General features: G+C 41.1%; 1 protein-coding gene across 3 annotated transcripts in view; it reads left to right on the forward strand.

The window, feature by feature from the left end:
* Positions 1 to 18942, forward strand: part of IHO1 (interactor of HORMAD1 1) — a 48130-nt gene that overhangs the window by 3265 nt on the left and 25923 nt on the right. For all 3 annotated transcript variants that reach the window (XM_033141399.1, XM_033141398.1, XM_033141401.1), the window contains 3 exons: positions 228 to 296; positions 12521 to 12674; positions 16430 to 16587. In XM_033141399.1, coding sequence (XP_032997290.1) covers positions 241 to 296; positions 12521 to 12674; positions 16430 to 16587 — 368 coding nt within the window. In that variant the 5' untranslated portion in view covers positions 228 to 240. The remainder of the gene's footprint in view (positions 1 to 227; positions 297 to 12520; positions 12675 to 16429; positions 16588 to 18942) is intronic.

An 18942-nucleotide genomic window follows, 5' to 3' on the forward strand; every position in this document is an offset into this window, starting at 1 on the left:
AAACTAAAGCAATTTATTTGCCTGGTATTGTCCATTCTTGGAACAAGGTGTTCAGTAATTTACATGGAGATTGTGTCTTATTTTAGGGTAGCTTTCTTCCACTGCCTAGCTTTCATGGCAGTCATGGGGGAAACAGCTGCTAAAACTGATGTCTTGCTGAAACAGTGTATGAGAAGAATAATGTACCACGCTGCAACATTCACATATTTCTCTTTATGTTTTAACAGGCAAGCCTGGGAAATGAATCCAAATCTCTGGAATGTCAAAGAGATGTTTAGCACTCCTATAAAGATGGGGTAAGCAGGTTATCGCTGCCATTGTTATACAGTGGTACCTCAGGTTACAGACGCTTCAGGTTACAGACTCCGCTAACCCAGAAATAGTACCTCGGGTTAAGAACTTTGCTTCAGGATGAGAACAGAAATCGGGCAGCGGTGGCACAGCAGCAGCGGGAAGCCCCATTAGTTAAAGTGGTGCTTCAGGTTAAGAACGGTTTCAGGTTAAGAACGGACCTCCGGAACGAATTAAGTACATAACCAGAGGTACCACTGTGGTAGCATTCTTGTGTCATTATCGTTGACAGTGCATAAATTCCAACCATGGGTTCCGAATCTGGTTTGGACACTATAACTAACCCTAACTATAGTTTGGGCCTTTAAAGCCTTAAACGACTCAGGACTGCAGTACATCAAGGAGCTCCTCTTTCCTCTCTCCATATGAACCTACCTGGACCCTGAGATAATCATCTGAGGCCCGCTTCTTCATGTGTCTCCTCCCATGAGAGGTCTGCAGGGTGGCAACACAAGAACAGGCCTTTTCTGCAGTGGCTCCTCATTTGTAGAATGCTCTCCCCAGGGAAGTCTGGCACCTTCTTTATGCGCCTTCCTCATCAACCAGGCCTTTGGTTGATTAACACGTTATTTTTTTTTTATAAGATTTTTATTATTTTCCATTAAAACAAGAAAAAAAAAAACATAACATAACATGAACACCAACATTAACACCATAAAAACACACTACATAAACATAATCAAACAATAACAATAAAAAGAAAAAGAAACTTATACAAACCTTAAACTAACACTTATCTTCGTACTTTCCTTATTTCTATCTTCTCTATTTGGGGACTTCCCCCATTCCCTCCACTGTCTTCAAAATCATATATATCTTCTAGGTAGCTTTGTATCATATTCCATTAACATTTGCCACAGTATTATCTAACATAAACCTACTAAAGCCGTTCTTCTATTTGCATCTGCTCAAATATTCAATTTAACTGATTTAACTAAATAGTCTTTAAATTTTTTCCAATCCTGTGACACCTTCTCCTCCCTCTGGTCCCGGATTCTGGCGGTCAGTTCTGCGAGCTCCATATATTCCATCATCTTCATCTGCCATTCTTCCACCGTTGGTATCTCTTCCCCTTTCCATGTTCTTGCCAATAAGATTCTAGCTGCTGTTGTGGCATACATAAAAAACACTCTATCCTGACTGGGTATCTCTTCATTGGTTATGCTCAGAAGAAATGCCTCTGGTTTCTTGCAAAAGGTAACTTTCATTACCTTCTTAAGTTCATTGTAAATCTTATCCCAGAAAGCATTTACCGCTGGGCACAACCACCACATATGAAAAAAGGTACCTTTCGCATGTTTACATTTCCAACATACATCTGACATTTTGGTATTCATCTTAGCTATCTTAACTGGTGTCAAATACCATCTATATACCATTTTCATTATGTTTTCTCTTAAACTATGACAAGCAGTAAATTTGATACCTTTCTGCCACAATCTCTCCCAGTCATCCATCATAATATTGTGTCCTACATCCTTCGCCCAATCTATCATTGACGATTTAACCAGTTCATCTTTCGTATGCCACTCTAGCAGAAGATTATACATTTTGGAGAGGTTCTTAAAGTTCGATTCTATCAGTTCTGTTTCTAGTTTTGATTTTTCTACTTGAAAACCAACCTTTTTGTCCATTTTAAATGTTTCATACACCTGATAATAATGCAGCCAATCGGGGACCTGACTTTTCACCTGATCATAGCTTTTTAGCTTAAAAGAGTCCCCTTCCTGCTGCAGTATGTCCATATATCTTAGCCAGTTTGCAGACATGTTCGGTCTCTTATAGGCCTTGGCCTCCACTGGAGATATCCATCTAGGGGTCTTTCTCTCTAACAAGTCTTTATATCTAGTCCAGACCTGATACAAGGATTTTCTAACTATATGAGTCTTAAAAGTTCTGTGGATCTTAACCTTGTCATACCAAAGGTATGCATGCCAACCGAACATATTGTCGTGTCCTTCCAAGTCCAACACATCAACATTCTCTAATTTAAACCAATCCTTTAACCAGCAAAAGGCCGCTGCTTCAAAGTAAAGTCTTAAATCCGGCAGGGCAAAGCCTCCTCTCTCTTTAGAGTCTGTTAAGATCTTAAACTTGATTCTAGGCTTTTTGCCCTGCCATATAAACTTTGATAGGTCCTTTTGCCATTTCTTAAAGCAGTCCAGTTTGTCCAAAATTGGTATGGCTTGGAATAAGAACAGCATCCTTGGTAGGACATTCATTTTTATCACAGCTATTCTTCCCATTAACGACAGTTTTAATCTTGTCCATATTTCCATGTCTTTCTTTATCTCCATCCACAGTTTTTCGTAATTGTCCTTGTACAGGTTCAAATTCTTGGTTGTGAGATTGATACCTAGATATTTTACTGTTTTAGCAAAATTGAGGCCAGTGCCTTCTTGTATTCTTTGGATTTGTTCTGCACTCAAATTTTTACCTAAAACTTTGGTTTTCTGCTTATTTAATTTGAAACCAGCTACAAGTCCAAATTGTTCAATTAATTCCAAGGCTCTGGGGACACTGCTTTCCGGTTCCTGCAGGGATAACATCAGATCGTCTGCGAAGGCGCGTAGTTTATATTCTTTCTCTCCCACTCGGATTCCTTTTATCTGTTTGTCCTTTCGTATCATATTTAGGAGGACTTCCAGGACCGTAATAAAGAGTAAAGGGGAGATAGGGCACCCTTGTCTTGTTCCCTTCTCGACTTCAAACTCCTCCGATATCACACTGTTTACTATTACTTTTGCTCTTTGTTCTGTGTAGATGGCCTTAATGCCATTCAAGAATTTTTCTCCAACTCCCATCTTTTCCAAGTTCTTTTTCATAAATGTCCAAGATACTTTATCAAATGCTTTCTCTGCATCAACAAATAGTAGTGCCGCATCTGTGTTTATGTCTCTCTCCAGTTTTTCTAAAATGTCCACAATAATTCTCGTGTTATTGCTAATTTGTCTTCCTGGCAAGAAACCTGCTTGGTCTCTATGTATATAATCTTTCAACACTCTTTTCAACCTTGTAGCCAAAACATTTGCGAAGATTTTATAATCCACGTTCAAAAGGGATATTGGACGATAGTTTTTCATTTGAGTCTTATGAGTATCTGGTTTTGGAATCAGTGTGATAAAGGCTTCTTTCCACGTCTCTGGTGCCCTATCTCCTTCTAGTATTTTGTTGCAGGTTTCTCTTAACGGCTGCGATAGCCAATCTTTCAATGTCTTATAATATTTTGCTGTTAATCCATCCGGTCCTGGGGCCTTCCCTAATTGCATATTGTTTATTGCATCTTCTATCTCTTGTGTCGATATTGGGTGGTTGAGAGTAACTAGTTTTTCCTCTGGGACTTTTTGCAATCCGTTCTTTTCCAGAAATCGGTCTATCTCTGCTTCATCTGTCTTCTCCTCCTTGTACAGTTGCTTGTAGAATCTTTGAAAACACCATCTGATTTCCTCCGGTTTCTCCACATTTTTTCCATTTACTACCAAGTTAGTGATGACATTTGCCTTTTGTCTTTTCTTTAATTGCCAAGCTAGTAGTTTTCCACACTTATTGGCAGATTCGAATGTTCTTTGTTTCATCATTTTCACTTTCCATTCAATATCCTGATTCATTATATTCGCATATTGGGATTGCAAGTATTTAATTTCTTTTTGAATTTTAACACATCTGGGGTGTCCTCTTAATTCTTTTTCCTTTTCTTTGATTAATTTCAACAGTCTCTCCATTTCTGCATTTTGTTGTTTCTTCTTTTTTGCTTTTTCGCTAATGAGGAATCCTCTCATTACCGCTTTACTTGCATCCCAGGCAATTCTTTTCTCCACTTCGGAACTCCAATTTATTTGAAAATATTCTTTCATCTTTTTCGCCGCTCTTTCTACTAGCTTGGTGTCTCTCATCAAAGCGTCATCCATTCTCCATCTAAAAGAATCCTTGGAAATCATTTTTAAATTTAACTGTACCGGATTGTGGTCTGAAAGCGTTTTGGGACCAATTTCTGCCTTTTGTATTTTTGGAGCCAATTCATTCGAGATCCAGATGTAATCTATCCTCGACCATGACTGCTGAGATTCGCTGAAATAAGTTGCCTCTGTATCTGTAGGGTTTTTTAATCTCCAAGAGTCCACCAAATTCAAATTGTCCACCATTTCAAAAAAAGTCTTTGGGAGTTTCCCATCATTCGTTAATTTAGTTCTTTGAGATCTGTCCATTAATGTGGAAACTGCACCATTAAAATCTCCAAGGCAAACTACCTTAAAGTCCAAATAATCCAGCAGCAAGTCATGTATTTTTTTGTAAAAAATCGACTTTCCATCATTTGGTGCATAAAGTCCCAGAATTAAAAATTTTTCGCCTTGTACATTAATTTCAATTGCGATGTATCTCCCTTCTTCATCTTTAAAGAGCTGTCTTGGGCTATATTTCTCCTTTGCATATATCACTACTCCTCTCTTCTTGACCTTGTCCGATGATATAAACTCTTGGCCTAATTTTTTGTTCTGTAGTAATCTTCTATGACGTCGGGCTATGTGGGTTTCCTGTAAACATATTATATCCAAATTCTTCTTTTCTATGCTGTAAAACACTCTGCGTCTCTTTGGTCTCTGATTCAATCCCCGGACATTCCAAGTCATTAACTTGAGCGCCATTTTCCTTTCTTTATTCTTCTCCTCCAGTTGCTTCTCCTTTCTTGTCTTTCTCTGGATCCTGACTTGGTCCTGGTAGTCCCGGCGGTGGTGGAAATACTTCTGGAAACCTGTAAAGCTGTGCTGGATCAAGTGGGGTGCCTTTAAATTGTTCCAGATGCTTATCCAAAAACTTTTGCTTTTCCGCCAAGGACCTTATTCTTGTCTTTTTCCCTTCAAACGTAAATGCAAGACCTTCTGGAAATTCCCAACTGAAGGAGATTTTTCTTCTTCTTAGCTCAGTCACCAAGTCGTTGTAAGGAGCTCTTTTGTCCAGGAAAAATCTGGGGATGTCCTTATAAAAAATTACTTTATTCTGCTGTACCACCAGGTTGTTTCTATAATGTAAGTCCAGAAAAAAGTCCCTATCGTGTCGATCGTGTAACACAATCAAACAGTCGCTGACTGTTTTATTGCTTTTCTTTCCTCTGGAACCTCTTGGTCCGAATCTGAAGGCCTTCACTATGCGCGCTGAGACGTTTACCTCTTCTAACTCCCAGTATGTTGAAAATTGCTCCACAATATAAGCTTTTAGGTCTTCCCCTTCCAGTTCTGGAAGACCCCTTAGACGGATGTTTCCCTCTCTCTGATGGAGTTGCAGAAAAGCAAGAGACTCTTCAACAGTTCTCTGTCGTGTTCCAATGTTCTCTATCTGCTCCAAATCTAAGTTGTCCAATTTTTCCTCCACCTTTTTTATTTTTTCTCTGACCACTTTAATTTCCTCAGAGTCCTTTTTCAGAATAGTCACCTCCTGCCCAATTTTATTAATTTCTTCTCTGTTCTTCCTTACGTTCTCCTCAATTTGCCCAATTGATTTTTCCAGGGTCTGCGTGGAATTTTTAATATCAGCTTTTATATCAACTTGGAGTTTTTCTATTGCAGAGTTCACTGTTGTATTTCCTAATGAAACTGAATCTTGTGTTTGCTTCAACCCTTCAGTCACACTTTTCAATCCTGCTGCAATTTCTGCCACACTAGCAACCAATTTCTCCATTTGTTCCTGAAGAGTTAGGGAGACAGAGCCTCTTTTTTGTGCAGAGCTAGAGCCAGCTGTTTTAGATCTAGTGTCCATCTCCTGTGGGCTCTGCAATTGTAATCTCAAGGTCACTCCAGTTGCTGTGGTAACAATCTCAGACATTCACAGCAGAAGACCAACAGTCCCAAAAGTAAACACCAGGTGGCCAGCAGCTCAGTTCTGAGAACAAAGAGCCTGCTGAGCCAGGAGCCCACACCAGTCCCAAAAATCCAGCTTTTAGGCAAAGAGTTCAAATTTTCCAAAGTAGTAAATTCCTTAAAGCCAAGAAGGGTTTATTTTAAATAGCCCAAGCCAGTAACAGTTTCTAACTTGCAGTGTTACCACCAAATCCGTGAAGTAGCTTGTATCTGGTTACAAAGAAGTCAAAATGTCTCCACTGGTAAACAGTCACTGAAGCACCAACAAAGAAAAAATGGCAACAATGTATTGCAGCCCGCTACTGACCCGGAATCCTAATCCAGAGGGCGAGGGGCGTCTTCTTTTGCCATATCAACTGTTTTTAAGTCTTTAAACATCCTTTAAACAACTTTTAATCAACTTTTAAAAAGTTTGGCAGAGTTCGCAAAACTTTCCCGTTAGTCGCGGCTTTGATCTTTTAGCGCTACCAAGCTCGCGCAAACAGTTCAAAGGGAACAGGCTTCCTTTTAAAGTTTCCTCTGCAAGCAGTGTTCTCCAAACTTGTCAAACAGTCCAAAACTTTTACTTACAGAGTTTCTTTGGAAGTTTCTATGTCGGAAGTGCCGGGTGCTCGAGTCTGGCGGGATCGCTGCTTTGATCCTCCGAAGGCAGTCGCTTCTTCAGTCCCGTGCCGGAGCTTCGCTCGCCTGATTTTCCCCCTTACGAGGGTCGATCAGGAGCGGAGACGGCACGTCTGGGACCCACGAAGCTGGCAGTCCACGGGACGCTCTTCCCGTGGCTTTAAGGGACCCGTGGCGCAGGCACGGTAATCCCTATAGCCTACCGGAGGACGGAGCCGTCGGACTCCCGTCCGCCATTGACCGGCACCAAACCAGAAGTCCCCTGGTTGATTAACATGTTATACCCCTATTAAATGTGTTTGGGGGGGTTATTGTTTTGTTTTGGGTTTTTTATTCTTGTTTTTATCAGGTATGTTGTGCTTTTATATTGTATTTTTATGTTGTGAACCGCCCTGAGATCTGCAGATGAAGGGTGGTATACAATTTTTAATAATAATAATTATAATAAGTGGCATGCTGGGAATCATAGAATTGTAGAGATGGAAGGGACCCCAGAGTCATCTAGTCCAACCCCCTGCAATGCAGGAATCTCAACTAAAGCATCTGTGACAGATGGCCATCCAACCTTTGCTTAACAACCTTCGAATGAATGAGAGTCCACAATCTCTCAATGGAGTCTGTCCCACTTTCGAACAGCTATAATAGGAATACTAATAATAATAATAATAATTTTATTATTTATATGCCACCTGACTGGGTTCTTCCTGAAGTTTAGTCGGAATCTCCTTTCTTTTAACTTGAAGCCATTGGGTTGAGTCCTACTCTCTAGAGCAGGAGAAAACAAGATAAATCTCCACATAGAAAAGCTCCTGCTGGGTCTTTGAGTATGGTTTTTGAACATTACACTGCTCAGCAGCACTTATTTGTCCATATCAGAGCTATTTCATAATGTGCAGATTAGCTCTTAGTGATCCGGACAGCCTAGTGCCCTTGCTTTTAGAGAAATAAGGAATTGCTGCCTCTGTGAATTGGCTCAAAAAGCATTTCATTAGTCTAAATTAGAATTTACAATGCAATGCATGATTATGCAATCTGAAGCCCACGACCTTATGATTTTTTAAAAAAGGCATCTCTAGAAGTAGGGCAGACTGCATTTATATGGTTGATATGAGTAGTATTTAAGGTGACGTGCAAATACATCCATCAAATGGAAGGTGATGTATAATTTGTTACTTTTCCTGAAAATGTCTGATCTTATACCATGCTACAAGAACACAGACTTAGTAATATATTTTAATTTTACTTGAGGGGGAATATTAAAATGTGCGGAAGATACTGTTTTACCGCCAGATTAAATTATTCTAGGCTTTGCGAGCATTTTATCTCTGTAATTTCCCTTGTGCTGTTTACAGTACAAAGCTTATTATGTGAAAGGGCCTCTCTAGTTATGATGAAGACAGTGCTGAAATGAATCATGATGCTCAGAATATAATTTACTCATTATACAACTGTGGAGCTTATTCTGCTGCATTTATGAGCTTGCTTATAAGTTTTTCATTTAAGAAGTAACAGAAGAATAGGTTCTACACCTAGGATGTAGCAAAATACCCAGTGTTTTTCCTGTTGTAGACATCGAGAGAAAGCAGTGGCAGGGCAATTTATAAAAGTGAGAGGAGCAAAGTAGCAATCTTTAGACCCATTTCACAAACAGATTAATCCCCTGTGCAACACCAGCACAGCCACGTGACAAATTTGGCCCACTGAGCATATGCTCTCTAAATTAACCTTCTAAAACTGTCACAAAAATTTACCAGTGTACGCACTAAATCCTCTGCTATTGTGCTTTGCTATGATGGTGGAGGAGGAGGAGGATTAAAACAAGAAAATAAATTAATAATTTATTTGCCAATTAAGGGAAATGTACTCATGCCAGGCAGGCAAGTTGATAGAATTTTGTAAGGCAGAAGGAGTCAACAAAGCCAACATGGAGAACAGTGCAATTACTGGTAATTTTCTCTGGCATGATTTACCATTTATTTAAACATATGCTGCTGGATTGTGTTACCATCTAGTAGTTTTCAAGGTCTGTATTTTTAAACAAGGCTTACTAGATTTATATCTAAATCAATTTTCATGTTTTCTCCCAGTATAAGGATAGCATTGTTATATAAAAGGTAAAGGTAAAGGGACCCCTGACCATCAGGTCCAGTCGTGTCCAACTCTGGGGTTGCGGCGCTCATCTCGCTCTATAGGCCGAGGGAGCTGGCGTTTGTCCGCAGACAGCTTCCGGGGTCATGTGGCCAGCATGACAAAGTTGCTTCTGGCGAACCAGAGCAGCGCACGGAAACGCTGTTTACCTTCCCGCTGGAGCGGTCCCTATTTATCTACTTGCACTTTGACGTGCTTTCGAACTGCTAGGTGGGCGGGAGCAGGGACCGAGCAACGGGAGCTCACCCCATTGCAGGGATTCGAACCACCGACCTTCTGATCGGCAAGCCCTAGGCTCTGTGGTTTAACCCACAGTGCCACCCGCGTCCCCAGCACAGTTATATAGGAAGACTCATAAGGAGGCATCAGAACCTGTGGCCCTCCAGATGTTGCTGGACTCCAACTCCCATAAGCCATAGCTAATATAGCCAGTAGTCAGGTATGAATGGAGTTGTAGTCCAGCAGTATCTGGAGGGCCACAGGTTCCTCACCCCTGATTTAAACAATCCAAATGCTCAAACTTTCTGTTAAAGCCAGAAGCAATATATTATGCCCTCAGGAAGAATCTGCTCCCTCCCTATCTTTCCCCACCACTTGTTTAAATAAATAGTTATTTGAATCAGGCAAACACATATGACATAAGGCAGCTTGTTCACACTATAATCATCATGGGAGTCAATCAGAGGATGACATGCAGGATGGAAGTGGAGTAATGTGTGGTGATTAGGGCAGAGAGTTAAACTTCAGGTCAGATCGAGTCCTGTGATACAGCTTGGTGAGAGCACTGCCTGTTTTTTTGTTTTTTTTAAATCATGAACTGCAGTGATTGCAGAAACACCATTCCAGGGCTAGAAAAGGGTCTCAGTGACAGAGGATGGAAACGGGGAAAGTGCTAGCACTGCAGGGATGCTAGTGCCTGAACCACAGATGGCATCAGAGGAGGCCAGATCTCCCCCAGGCAAATAGATTGCCCTCTCCACTGTCCCCTATTGCTGGACTTTTGTGCTTACTACAAAGGAAGATACTCTTCACATACTGAGAAGCCTGTGTGGTGTCGTGGTTGGAGAGTTGAGTTAAGACCTGAAGCTTGCTGGGTGACCTTGCACCAGTCTCTGCCTCTCAGTCTAACCTACCTCAAAGAGTTGTTGTGGGGATTAAAAGAGGACAGGGAGAGCAATGTATGCCGCCTTGAGCTCTTTGGAGAAAGAAGTGTGATATACAAGAAATAAATAAATTTAGATAGGTGTGTTCCATATGGGATAATGATAGCCCTAAAAACCTGGTTTTTTTTGGGGGGGGGACATAGTGGTGCTGTCAGTTTAGGACTTTGAGGCAACTGTTCAGGGTTCCACTCAGCAGAATTAGCAAAGTTAACTGCACTATTATAGCACTGAATGTACAAATCTAAGGCTCTTTCTCTCACCAAATCCTTGTTCCTGAAGCCCCGGTAGAACATTCCTCACCAACAAGAGTTGCTGCTTCACCAGGGATGGAGGTGGAATAGCAGTTACATAGGAGTTTGCTGGATCAGGCCAGTAGCCCATCTCGTCCAGCATTCTGTTCTCACAGTGGCCAACCAGATGCCTGTGGGAAGCCTGCAATCAGGACCTGAGCACAAGAACACATTCCTCCCTCGTGTGGTTTTCAGCAACTGGTATTCGGAAGCATACAGCCTCCAACCTTTGCATATAAAAAATTTAAAACTGTCCTGCTCCCTTCACTAGCCCTCAGGGTGACCTAAGGAAAAAGAAATCTGGGTCGCAAGTAAAAGGTCAGGCTACTTTAAAACCAAGTGTCAATTTAGTCCAGCCGTCTGTCACTAACAGCAGCCATGTGCTTCCAGAATCTCATAGGCAGATGATGGCCTCTTTGTCGGAACGGAATATGTTGTTCTGGCATACTGCATTGAAAAAGGCTGACCCATACTGTACGTTAAAACCACGCTGATTAAATGACTTGGGAAGAATTTTTATGTGAATCCATTGTGACTTTTATCAAATATCAATTTCCATTACTAATGGAGGATGGAGGAAAAGTGCACAGTTGTAGGTGGTATTCAATCCCTTTTTAGATGTAATTTGTGCACAGCATAGAGCTTTGTCTGCATCTGGCACACAGCTGAGTTCATAGTCTGATGTTATTATATTTAAAACAACATTTGCATATTTATTGCATTTCTGCAGTCATATGCTTCCCAGTCATTTTTCTGATGTGTCAGTACTCCTGTTCCAACATGGCTGGCATCCTATAAATAGCAAAGATTAAAAGCAAAAGTGCTGTTTTGTTGGAATAGGGCCTCTGACATCAAATAAGCATGTCAGTGTTTGAGCTGCAACAGAAAAGCACAATCTGAAAGGATGAAAAGGGAATGATCTGGCAGGCCTAGTAGAAATCAGTCCTCAAAATGTTCTCTAAACTAGAGGATAGCTAAGGACATAGAAGTAAAAGAAGAAACTTACTTTTTAAACATGTAGATTTAAATGAATGGCTTTGTTACATACAGTATGTTTGGGTTCTAAACACACCAAAGACTCATACCATGGGTCTTCAAAGAATTCTGACGATTTTGAAGAAGTTGCAGAGAGAAAACAAGTTTTGTATGAGCTACTTGATACTGGGGTTCAGAGGATGCAAAGATACAGATTACTCATTCTTGCTCCGGTGGGGAAGAATAATACTGCTGCTGATGTTAGCCCAGTCCAGGACTAGGACTAGCCCTGTCTAGGATGATTGACAGAGTAGCAATATAGACCCCATCTGCCCTATCCATTTAAAGCTATATCATACCACTTTAACCAGTCACATCTTCCCCCAAAGAATCCTGGGAACTGTAGTTAGTTAAGGGTGCCAGTAGTTATTAGGAGACCCCTATTCTCAGTAAGTCACAATTCCCAGAGTGGTTTGACAGTCAATCCCTCTTCCCAGGGAATTATGGGGATTTCAGCACCCCCCAATTTTCTGACATTTCACCTATAACCTTTCTACACAACTGTAAGCTCATTTTAAAAATAAGTAAGATTTTCAGGATGGTGCAGGATTCACTGCCTGTTTCCAAAGTTCTGTCCTTATATAGAATTGTAAAATACAAGTGACCCAAGGCATAAGTAATAACAAAGTAATCAGTTACATCAAATTTGTAGCTGCAGCTGATAACTCTGGACATATTTTCCACTTCTGTTCATTCTCCTCATGTAATTTCAACCTAAACCTCCGACATTTAAATTTGTTGGAAGAGGGGAATGATCAACTGTATTACTAGCAAAATAAAAACATTATTTCTGAATGCCATGTGAAGAATGATACAGGCCTTAAATCAATGATACTAGGATTCCATGTTTCGTGACATTTCTTTCTGATGAATAGTGAAAGATCCTCTGCCTCCAAATGAACATTCATCAGGATTGCCAAGCATTTAATACTATTTTGTTACGGAGTTTAGGCAGTTTTGGGCATGATAAAGAACCAAATATATTTTGGCTGTGCTGTATGTTTTTAATATATTGTCATTACTATTTTTTACACTTGCTTTTTCTGTTTTCCTGTTTCAGGCCTAACAAACCATCGAACTGGACAAGTGATTACAGCAGTATGAGTGACTCTCAGTTCCTTTTTGGTTCCCAGTTCTGCCTGGAGAATTCACAGTCAGCACTGACCCCACTTGAATTGAGACAAGAAAAAAGTTCACAGCAAAATTCTCAGGATGTGAGTCTGATGTGTAATGTTTCTATGCTGGTAATTTTCGGCCTTTGGGGAATTAGTAAAAATTGAACATTATACAGAGTTTGTTATTACATTGCTTCCTGAAGAAGCTCTATGTGGCATATACCTCACAACAAATGTGGCTGTGTAACCCATGAAAATTCATTTCTAGAACCAATGGAGTCTGAATCTATGTAGTCCACATGCAATCTAGATCTATTGCATATTTTTTTACCCCCTGAAAGACACTTCTTGAGAAACTATTTTCATTCTGAAAATAAAAACTCGTTGCAAATTGATTTTGCTTTACCTCACAATACGTCCATCCCAGAAAAAGGGTGCATATTAAAGTTCAAAATAGAGTAGTTTCTTTGGAAGATGATCATCAGGCATCCCCACAACATGACCAGTCCAACAAAGTTGATGTTGAAGAATCATTGCTTCAACACTGGTGATATTTGCTTCTTCCAGTAAACTGATATTAGTTCGCCTGTCTTCCCAAGTGATGTGTAAAATTTTTCGGAGACACCATTAATGGAATCTTTCGAGGAGTTGGAGATGGCGTTTATAAGTGGTCCATGTTTCACAAGCATATAGTAAGGTTGGTAGTACAGTAGCTTTGTAAACAAGCATTTTGGTTTCCCTGCAAATGTCTCGGGCCTCAAACACTCTGCACTTCAATCAGGAGAAAGCCGCACTCCACCCGGAAACTAGTGTCCCCACTGTGGAAGGACGTGTGGATCCAGAATTAGTCTCCACAGTCACTTACGGACTCATTGTTAAAACTGTGTTTATGGAAGACAATCTTACTCAGCTACAAATGATCGCCGAAGAAGAAGAAGAAGAAGAAGAAGAAGAAGAAGAAGAAGAATGACTGTATACCAATATCACAATCACTACTTCCTTCTTCATTACCTGGAACATATACAGAGAGAAAAAGGCATGGAATAACCCAATTAAGGGGACGGGTTTCAAATGTGGGAGACTGAGTAAGCTGCTTTGGGATGCAGAACTGTGGCTAGGGAGTGTGGACCAAGGAGAAAGAGGAAGGCCTGAAAAGATCCCGATGGACTGGAAATTTGCTTGAAAGGAACAAGGTGTTACTGTACTGGTGTTGGGTTAAAAGTGTAATTGTGTTTTATTATCGGTTTTTGATTATGTGTCTTCTAATGCCTTTGCTAACTTGTTTGTTACTTTTCTACAGGAAACTTGTATTTTGCTGTTTGCTTGTATATCTTGGAACAGATGTCTTGGGGGTGGGGGGTGCGGATAGTTAAGAGCTTGGGGAAATAGGCTGTATGTAGAGACCCTTCTGGTCCCATCACCTCCTGGCAAATAGAAGGGGAAGAAATGGAGGCAGTGAGAGATTTCACTTTCTTGGGTTCCATGATCACTGCAGATGGTGACAGCAGTCACGAAATTAGAAGACGCCTGCTTCTTGGGAGAAAAGCAATGACAAACCTAGACAGCATCTTAAAAAGCAAAGACATCACCTTGCCAACAAAGGTCCGTATAGTTAAAGCTATGGTTTTCCCAGTAGTAATGTATGGAAGTGAGAGCTGGACCATCAAGAAGGCTGATCACCGAAGAATTGATGCTTTTGAATTATGGTGCTGGAGGAGACTCTTGAGAGTCCCATGGACTGCAAGAAGATCAAACCTATCCATTCTCAAGGAAATCGGCCCTGAGTGCTCACTAGAAGGACAGATCCTGAAGTTGAGGCTCCAGTACTTTGGCCACCTCATGAGAAGAGAAGACTCCCTGGAAAAGACCCTGATGTTGGGAAAGATGGAGGGCACAAGGAGAAGGGGACGACAAAGGATGAGATGGTTGGACAGTATTCTCGAAGCTACTAACATGAGTTTGGCCAAACTGCGGGAGGCAGTGAATGATAGGCGTGCCTGGCGTGCTCTGGTCCATGGGGTCACGAAGAGTCGGACACGACTGAACGACTGAACAACAACAACAGAGACCCTTCTAATCCCTGGATCCAGAAAGTGTTGAAATATAAGACAGGCTAAGTTCTTGATGAGGTGATCACCTGGGTGATGGGCCATTAAGAGAACAAAGGAAAAGGGCTCTGTGTGAGTTAGCAAATGCGTGGGGCCCCTCCCTCAACTTGTAGTTAGTTAGAAGGAAAAGGCAGAGTTATTACAGTAATGTGAACTAGATGAAAAAGAAGTGAGCTGGAGAGAGGCAGAACAATGTTCAATTTCTTTTTTAATCCAAGGCTATAGCTATGAGAGAAACAAGACAATTTTAGGGTGGTAATGCTGTGAACCTCTCCATCATAGACTCAGGTTGTAAATATGTGTAAATAAACCATATATCATAAAGACACCACAGACAGTCTCAGCTATGCCTCATTCCTAAACCCTAGGTGAGCGCCTGGAATCCCTGGAATTTCACACAGCTCAGAGATTGGGGAGGTGTGCAATGCTACAAAATGGTTGCTTCTCTGATAACGGCTAGAGGCTACTTCTACACAAAGAAGTTGACTTCTGTAACCATAACCTTAAGTTGATGGGGAATCACATGCAAATATGAGCTCCATTGGGAGGAAGGCCAGGTGTCTCCAGCCAAACCAATTAGTTGGAAGTGATCTGTGTAGCCATTTTTTGTGCTGTTCTGAATAGTGTGCCGTTTACAACTCATTCGTCATTTTTCACTGAAATCATGCTTAAATCAGGGTACATCCTCAAGGGTCAAAACAAAAAGAGATCTAGAGCTCATCCAAACTTCCACTTGTCTCAACTCTTTCCCCGGGGAAAAGCTGCTCTTTAGTGCTGAATTGGAGTAAACATCAGTGAGGTTTCTGCAGATTGACGTTTGGTCCAGTTTGGTCCACGTTTTCCCTGGGACAACAGTGGGGCAAGTGGAAAATTGCCCAGAGCTGTGCTTTCTAGGTACAGGACAAGCAGAAGTATGGATGAGCCCCTAATGTTCAAGACTCAAAAGTACAATGTGGTCCTTTCTGTTGTCCTGATACTTTTTGCCCCATCTGCACTTTGTAAATGGATTTTCCTACATTTTTGAAGATGAAAGAGAGTAATCCAGCATGATAGGCTTTCTGCTTAAATTGAAGATCAAGGGAGTGAGGTTTCCATTTTCTTCTACAGTGGTTTGGTGGATTAAAAGCAGGCCTTTTCTTCCTGAAATGCCAACAACTCATAAGAACATAAGAAGAGTCGGCTGGATCAGACCAATGGCTCATCTAGTCCATTACAGTATCCTGTTCTCACAGTGGCCAGCTAGAAGCATATGGCCAACCCACAAGCTGAGAGCAACAGCACTCTCCTCTCATGTACAGTACATGCTTTTTAAAAATGAATTGGTGGTTTAGAAAGAGGAAGGAAGGAAGGAAGGAAGGAAGGAAGGAAGGAAGGAAGGAAGGAAGGAAGGAAGAAAGAAAGAAAGAAAGAAAGATGGATGCTTTACTCAAAGTAGTGCTGCCTGGAAATTCCAAGGGATTGAGTTGAAAATGTTTTGCATCACAAAACTATACCCCTTGCTTTCCTTTCCTTTCTTTTCCTTTTTTTCTGAATTGTATCTTAACATACCATGTGTTAGCTGCTATGAAATCTTTCTGACTGAACAGTGGAGTAAACCTTTTTGAAACAAATGTACTTCTCTGAAAAAGAGGCTGTGTGTTTCCTAGTGAAAGTGTAGTTGCTATAGCCTGGGTGATGCTTTATCTGTCTTTTTGTTTATGCATGTCAAATATTAGCACATGTTGTCTCTCTTTCTCTCAAAAACAGAACGAGCCCAGTATTTTTGCCAAATACCAGTCTAAACCACAGCTCTTTGGAGGGGATGGAAAGGAAAAGGGACCATTTAATTTTCCATCTGGAAGATTCAAAGGTGTCTTGGAGCAATTTGAAGAGAATAAGAAAAAGATCAAGGAAAAACACGATAAGTATGCAAACAGCTGTGAAATCAGTTGACTCTCCCTTCTGTTGAATACAATTGTATATAAGTCCCACAAGGTTTCCACCCCCCATAAATATCATTGCAGCTTGGCTAAGAAACTGTTTAGTAGAGAGGTCTTACTCCCACACTGACAGCTCCTCTACTGTTAATGCAACTTCACCACCCTCTCCGCAGCAGATCACATTGTGCACCCAGCATAGTGCAGACAGAAAGCCAGGAGTGGTCATGATGTGGCTCAAGAGCCAGTCACTGCATCTGGCGGATGCCCAGGGGCGGGACCAGCGGAAGGCCTTCTAAGGGTGCCACCCCTGGATACAGCAGCTCTCTTCTCTTTCCTGTTGCCTGAATTGGTGCTTCCAAATTACTACTATTTTTGGATGGGATCCAGTAACATACTGGCAAATTCAGGTTGCACAGTTGCAGTTGATTGAGAGGTCTTGTGCAGCAAACCCACTTCCCTGAAAGACTGGACTTCTTGCAACAAGTGACGGGAAAATGCACTGAAAATTGTGGGATATCACTTGCTCGATGCAACATCATCTAGCCTCCCCAACAAACAAATTGGGGTGAATGCTTCCTAAATAATCAGTGTCATCAAGCCTACCCAAATCAGGATGAGTACTGAATAAACAGGTTGCCTGAAAGCATTCTCAGTGGGAAAGCTCTCCTTTTTCAATATGGGTTTGGCTTTCCCTCCGTACATAAAGCATAAAGATTGTGCTGTGTAGGCTACTGCTTTCTGTGTTTGTGCTGGTAGAGAATTTGATCCCCTGGCTACAACGAGCCCTATAAGTGTGTGTGTGTGTGTGTGTGTGTGTGTGTGTATACTTCGATAGCCATTGGTGTCATCATCTGCTACATGGGCTAGCAGGGATCTGTCTTAAGTTGCCACGTGACTTTTGAGGATTAGATGGAGCCATTCAGTACATCCAGTTCCTCTGGAAATATATATATATATCGTGGACATGCCCTAAAACAATGAGAACATAAGAAGAAGAGCCTTCTGGATCAGGCGTGTGACCCATCTGGTCCAGCATCTTGTTCTCACAGTGGCCAACCAGATGTCTATGGGAAGCCTGTAAGATTCTAAGCAACTGGCATTCAGAGGGATACAACCTCAAACTCTGGAGGTGGAAGGGTGCTAAGGACGGTCATTTCCAGAGTACAGTCTACAATGCCCTGGAACTTAGATGTTTTGGCTCCTGAATGCCGCAAACACAGAAGTGATTGTTCCAGTTTGCAAATGTTCTTTTGGAACCTGAGGGTCCAATGTGGCTTCCATGGTTTCTGATTGGCTACAGGAGCTTCCTGCAGCCAATCAGAAGCTGCAAGTTTGTTTTCGAACATTTTGGAAGTTGAATGGACTTCCGGAACGGATTCCATTCGACTTCCAAAGTACGACTGTATAGTGATCTTAATCTCAGGGTCATGGGTTTGAGCCCCACATTAGGCAAAATATTCCTGCATCGCAGGGAGTTGGACTAGATGATCCTTGTGGTCCCTTTCAACTCTATAGTTCTATTGTATGTCCTGCACAGCACCATCCAAACACAAATGTATATTAGTCTGAACAGGGAATTGGCTGTTATATAGCAGATCCTCTCAAGGGAGAAATGAAAGTGTACAATGTTTGCCTTAGCCTAATAGGCATTAACTTTCCATCTGCTCTTTGTCAGGAGGAGAGGAGTCTGTCTTGTCAAGTTCCATTTGAGTGAATTTCGGGGGTGGGAAGGAATTTTCTAACAAAAAAAATGCAGAGAAAGGCCTTATGGCTGAACAAAAGCACTGCTACACCAGTCTTTACATTTTGATTAAAAGTAGGACATCATTAGAATGATTGGTATGTTTTGAGGGAATGTATGTATTTTTAAAATCTATACCTTTATCATATAAACAAGCATTTTAGAACTGTGTGTTCTGCTGATATTACAGCCTCCCTGTGGCATTCTTTAATACACGCTTTGTTAGTAAGAGAGGATTAGGATGGAACCTAAGAAAAACCACAGAAGTTTTTCCCCCCTTCAGCAAGTGATGAATAATTCCAGTTTGGGGGGGGAAAGATGCGAGATTATGAAAAAAGTGTTTGTGTGTTCTTGTAGGAAAGCTATATTTTGATGGAAAGACTTTAGGCAATTGTAGTTGCTCAAATGATTATCTCTCCTCTGACAAAATACATTGAAAAACTTGATAAGACAACCATTGAAAATCTATTAAGAAACATTATCCACAAGCAAATTAAAAGCAAGATTGACAACCATCTGATTTTATAAACATTTAGAGAAAATTCTAAATGCAGATTTATTGTTTTAAAAAACCTTATGCAATTTCTTCTTGTTCTGTC

Source organism: Lacerta agilis, chromosome 2 (assembly GCF_009819535.1).
Source record: "Lacerta agilis isolate rLacAgi1 chromosome 2, rLacAgi1.pri, whole genome shotgun sequence".
Taxonomy (NCBI): Eukaryota; Metazoa; Chordata; class Lepidosauria; order Squamata; family Lacertidae; genus Lacerta; species Lacerta agilis.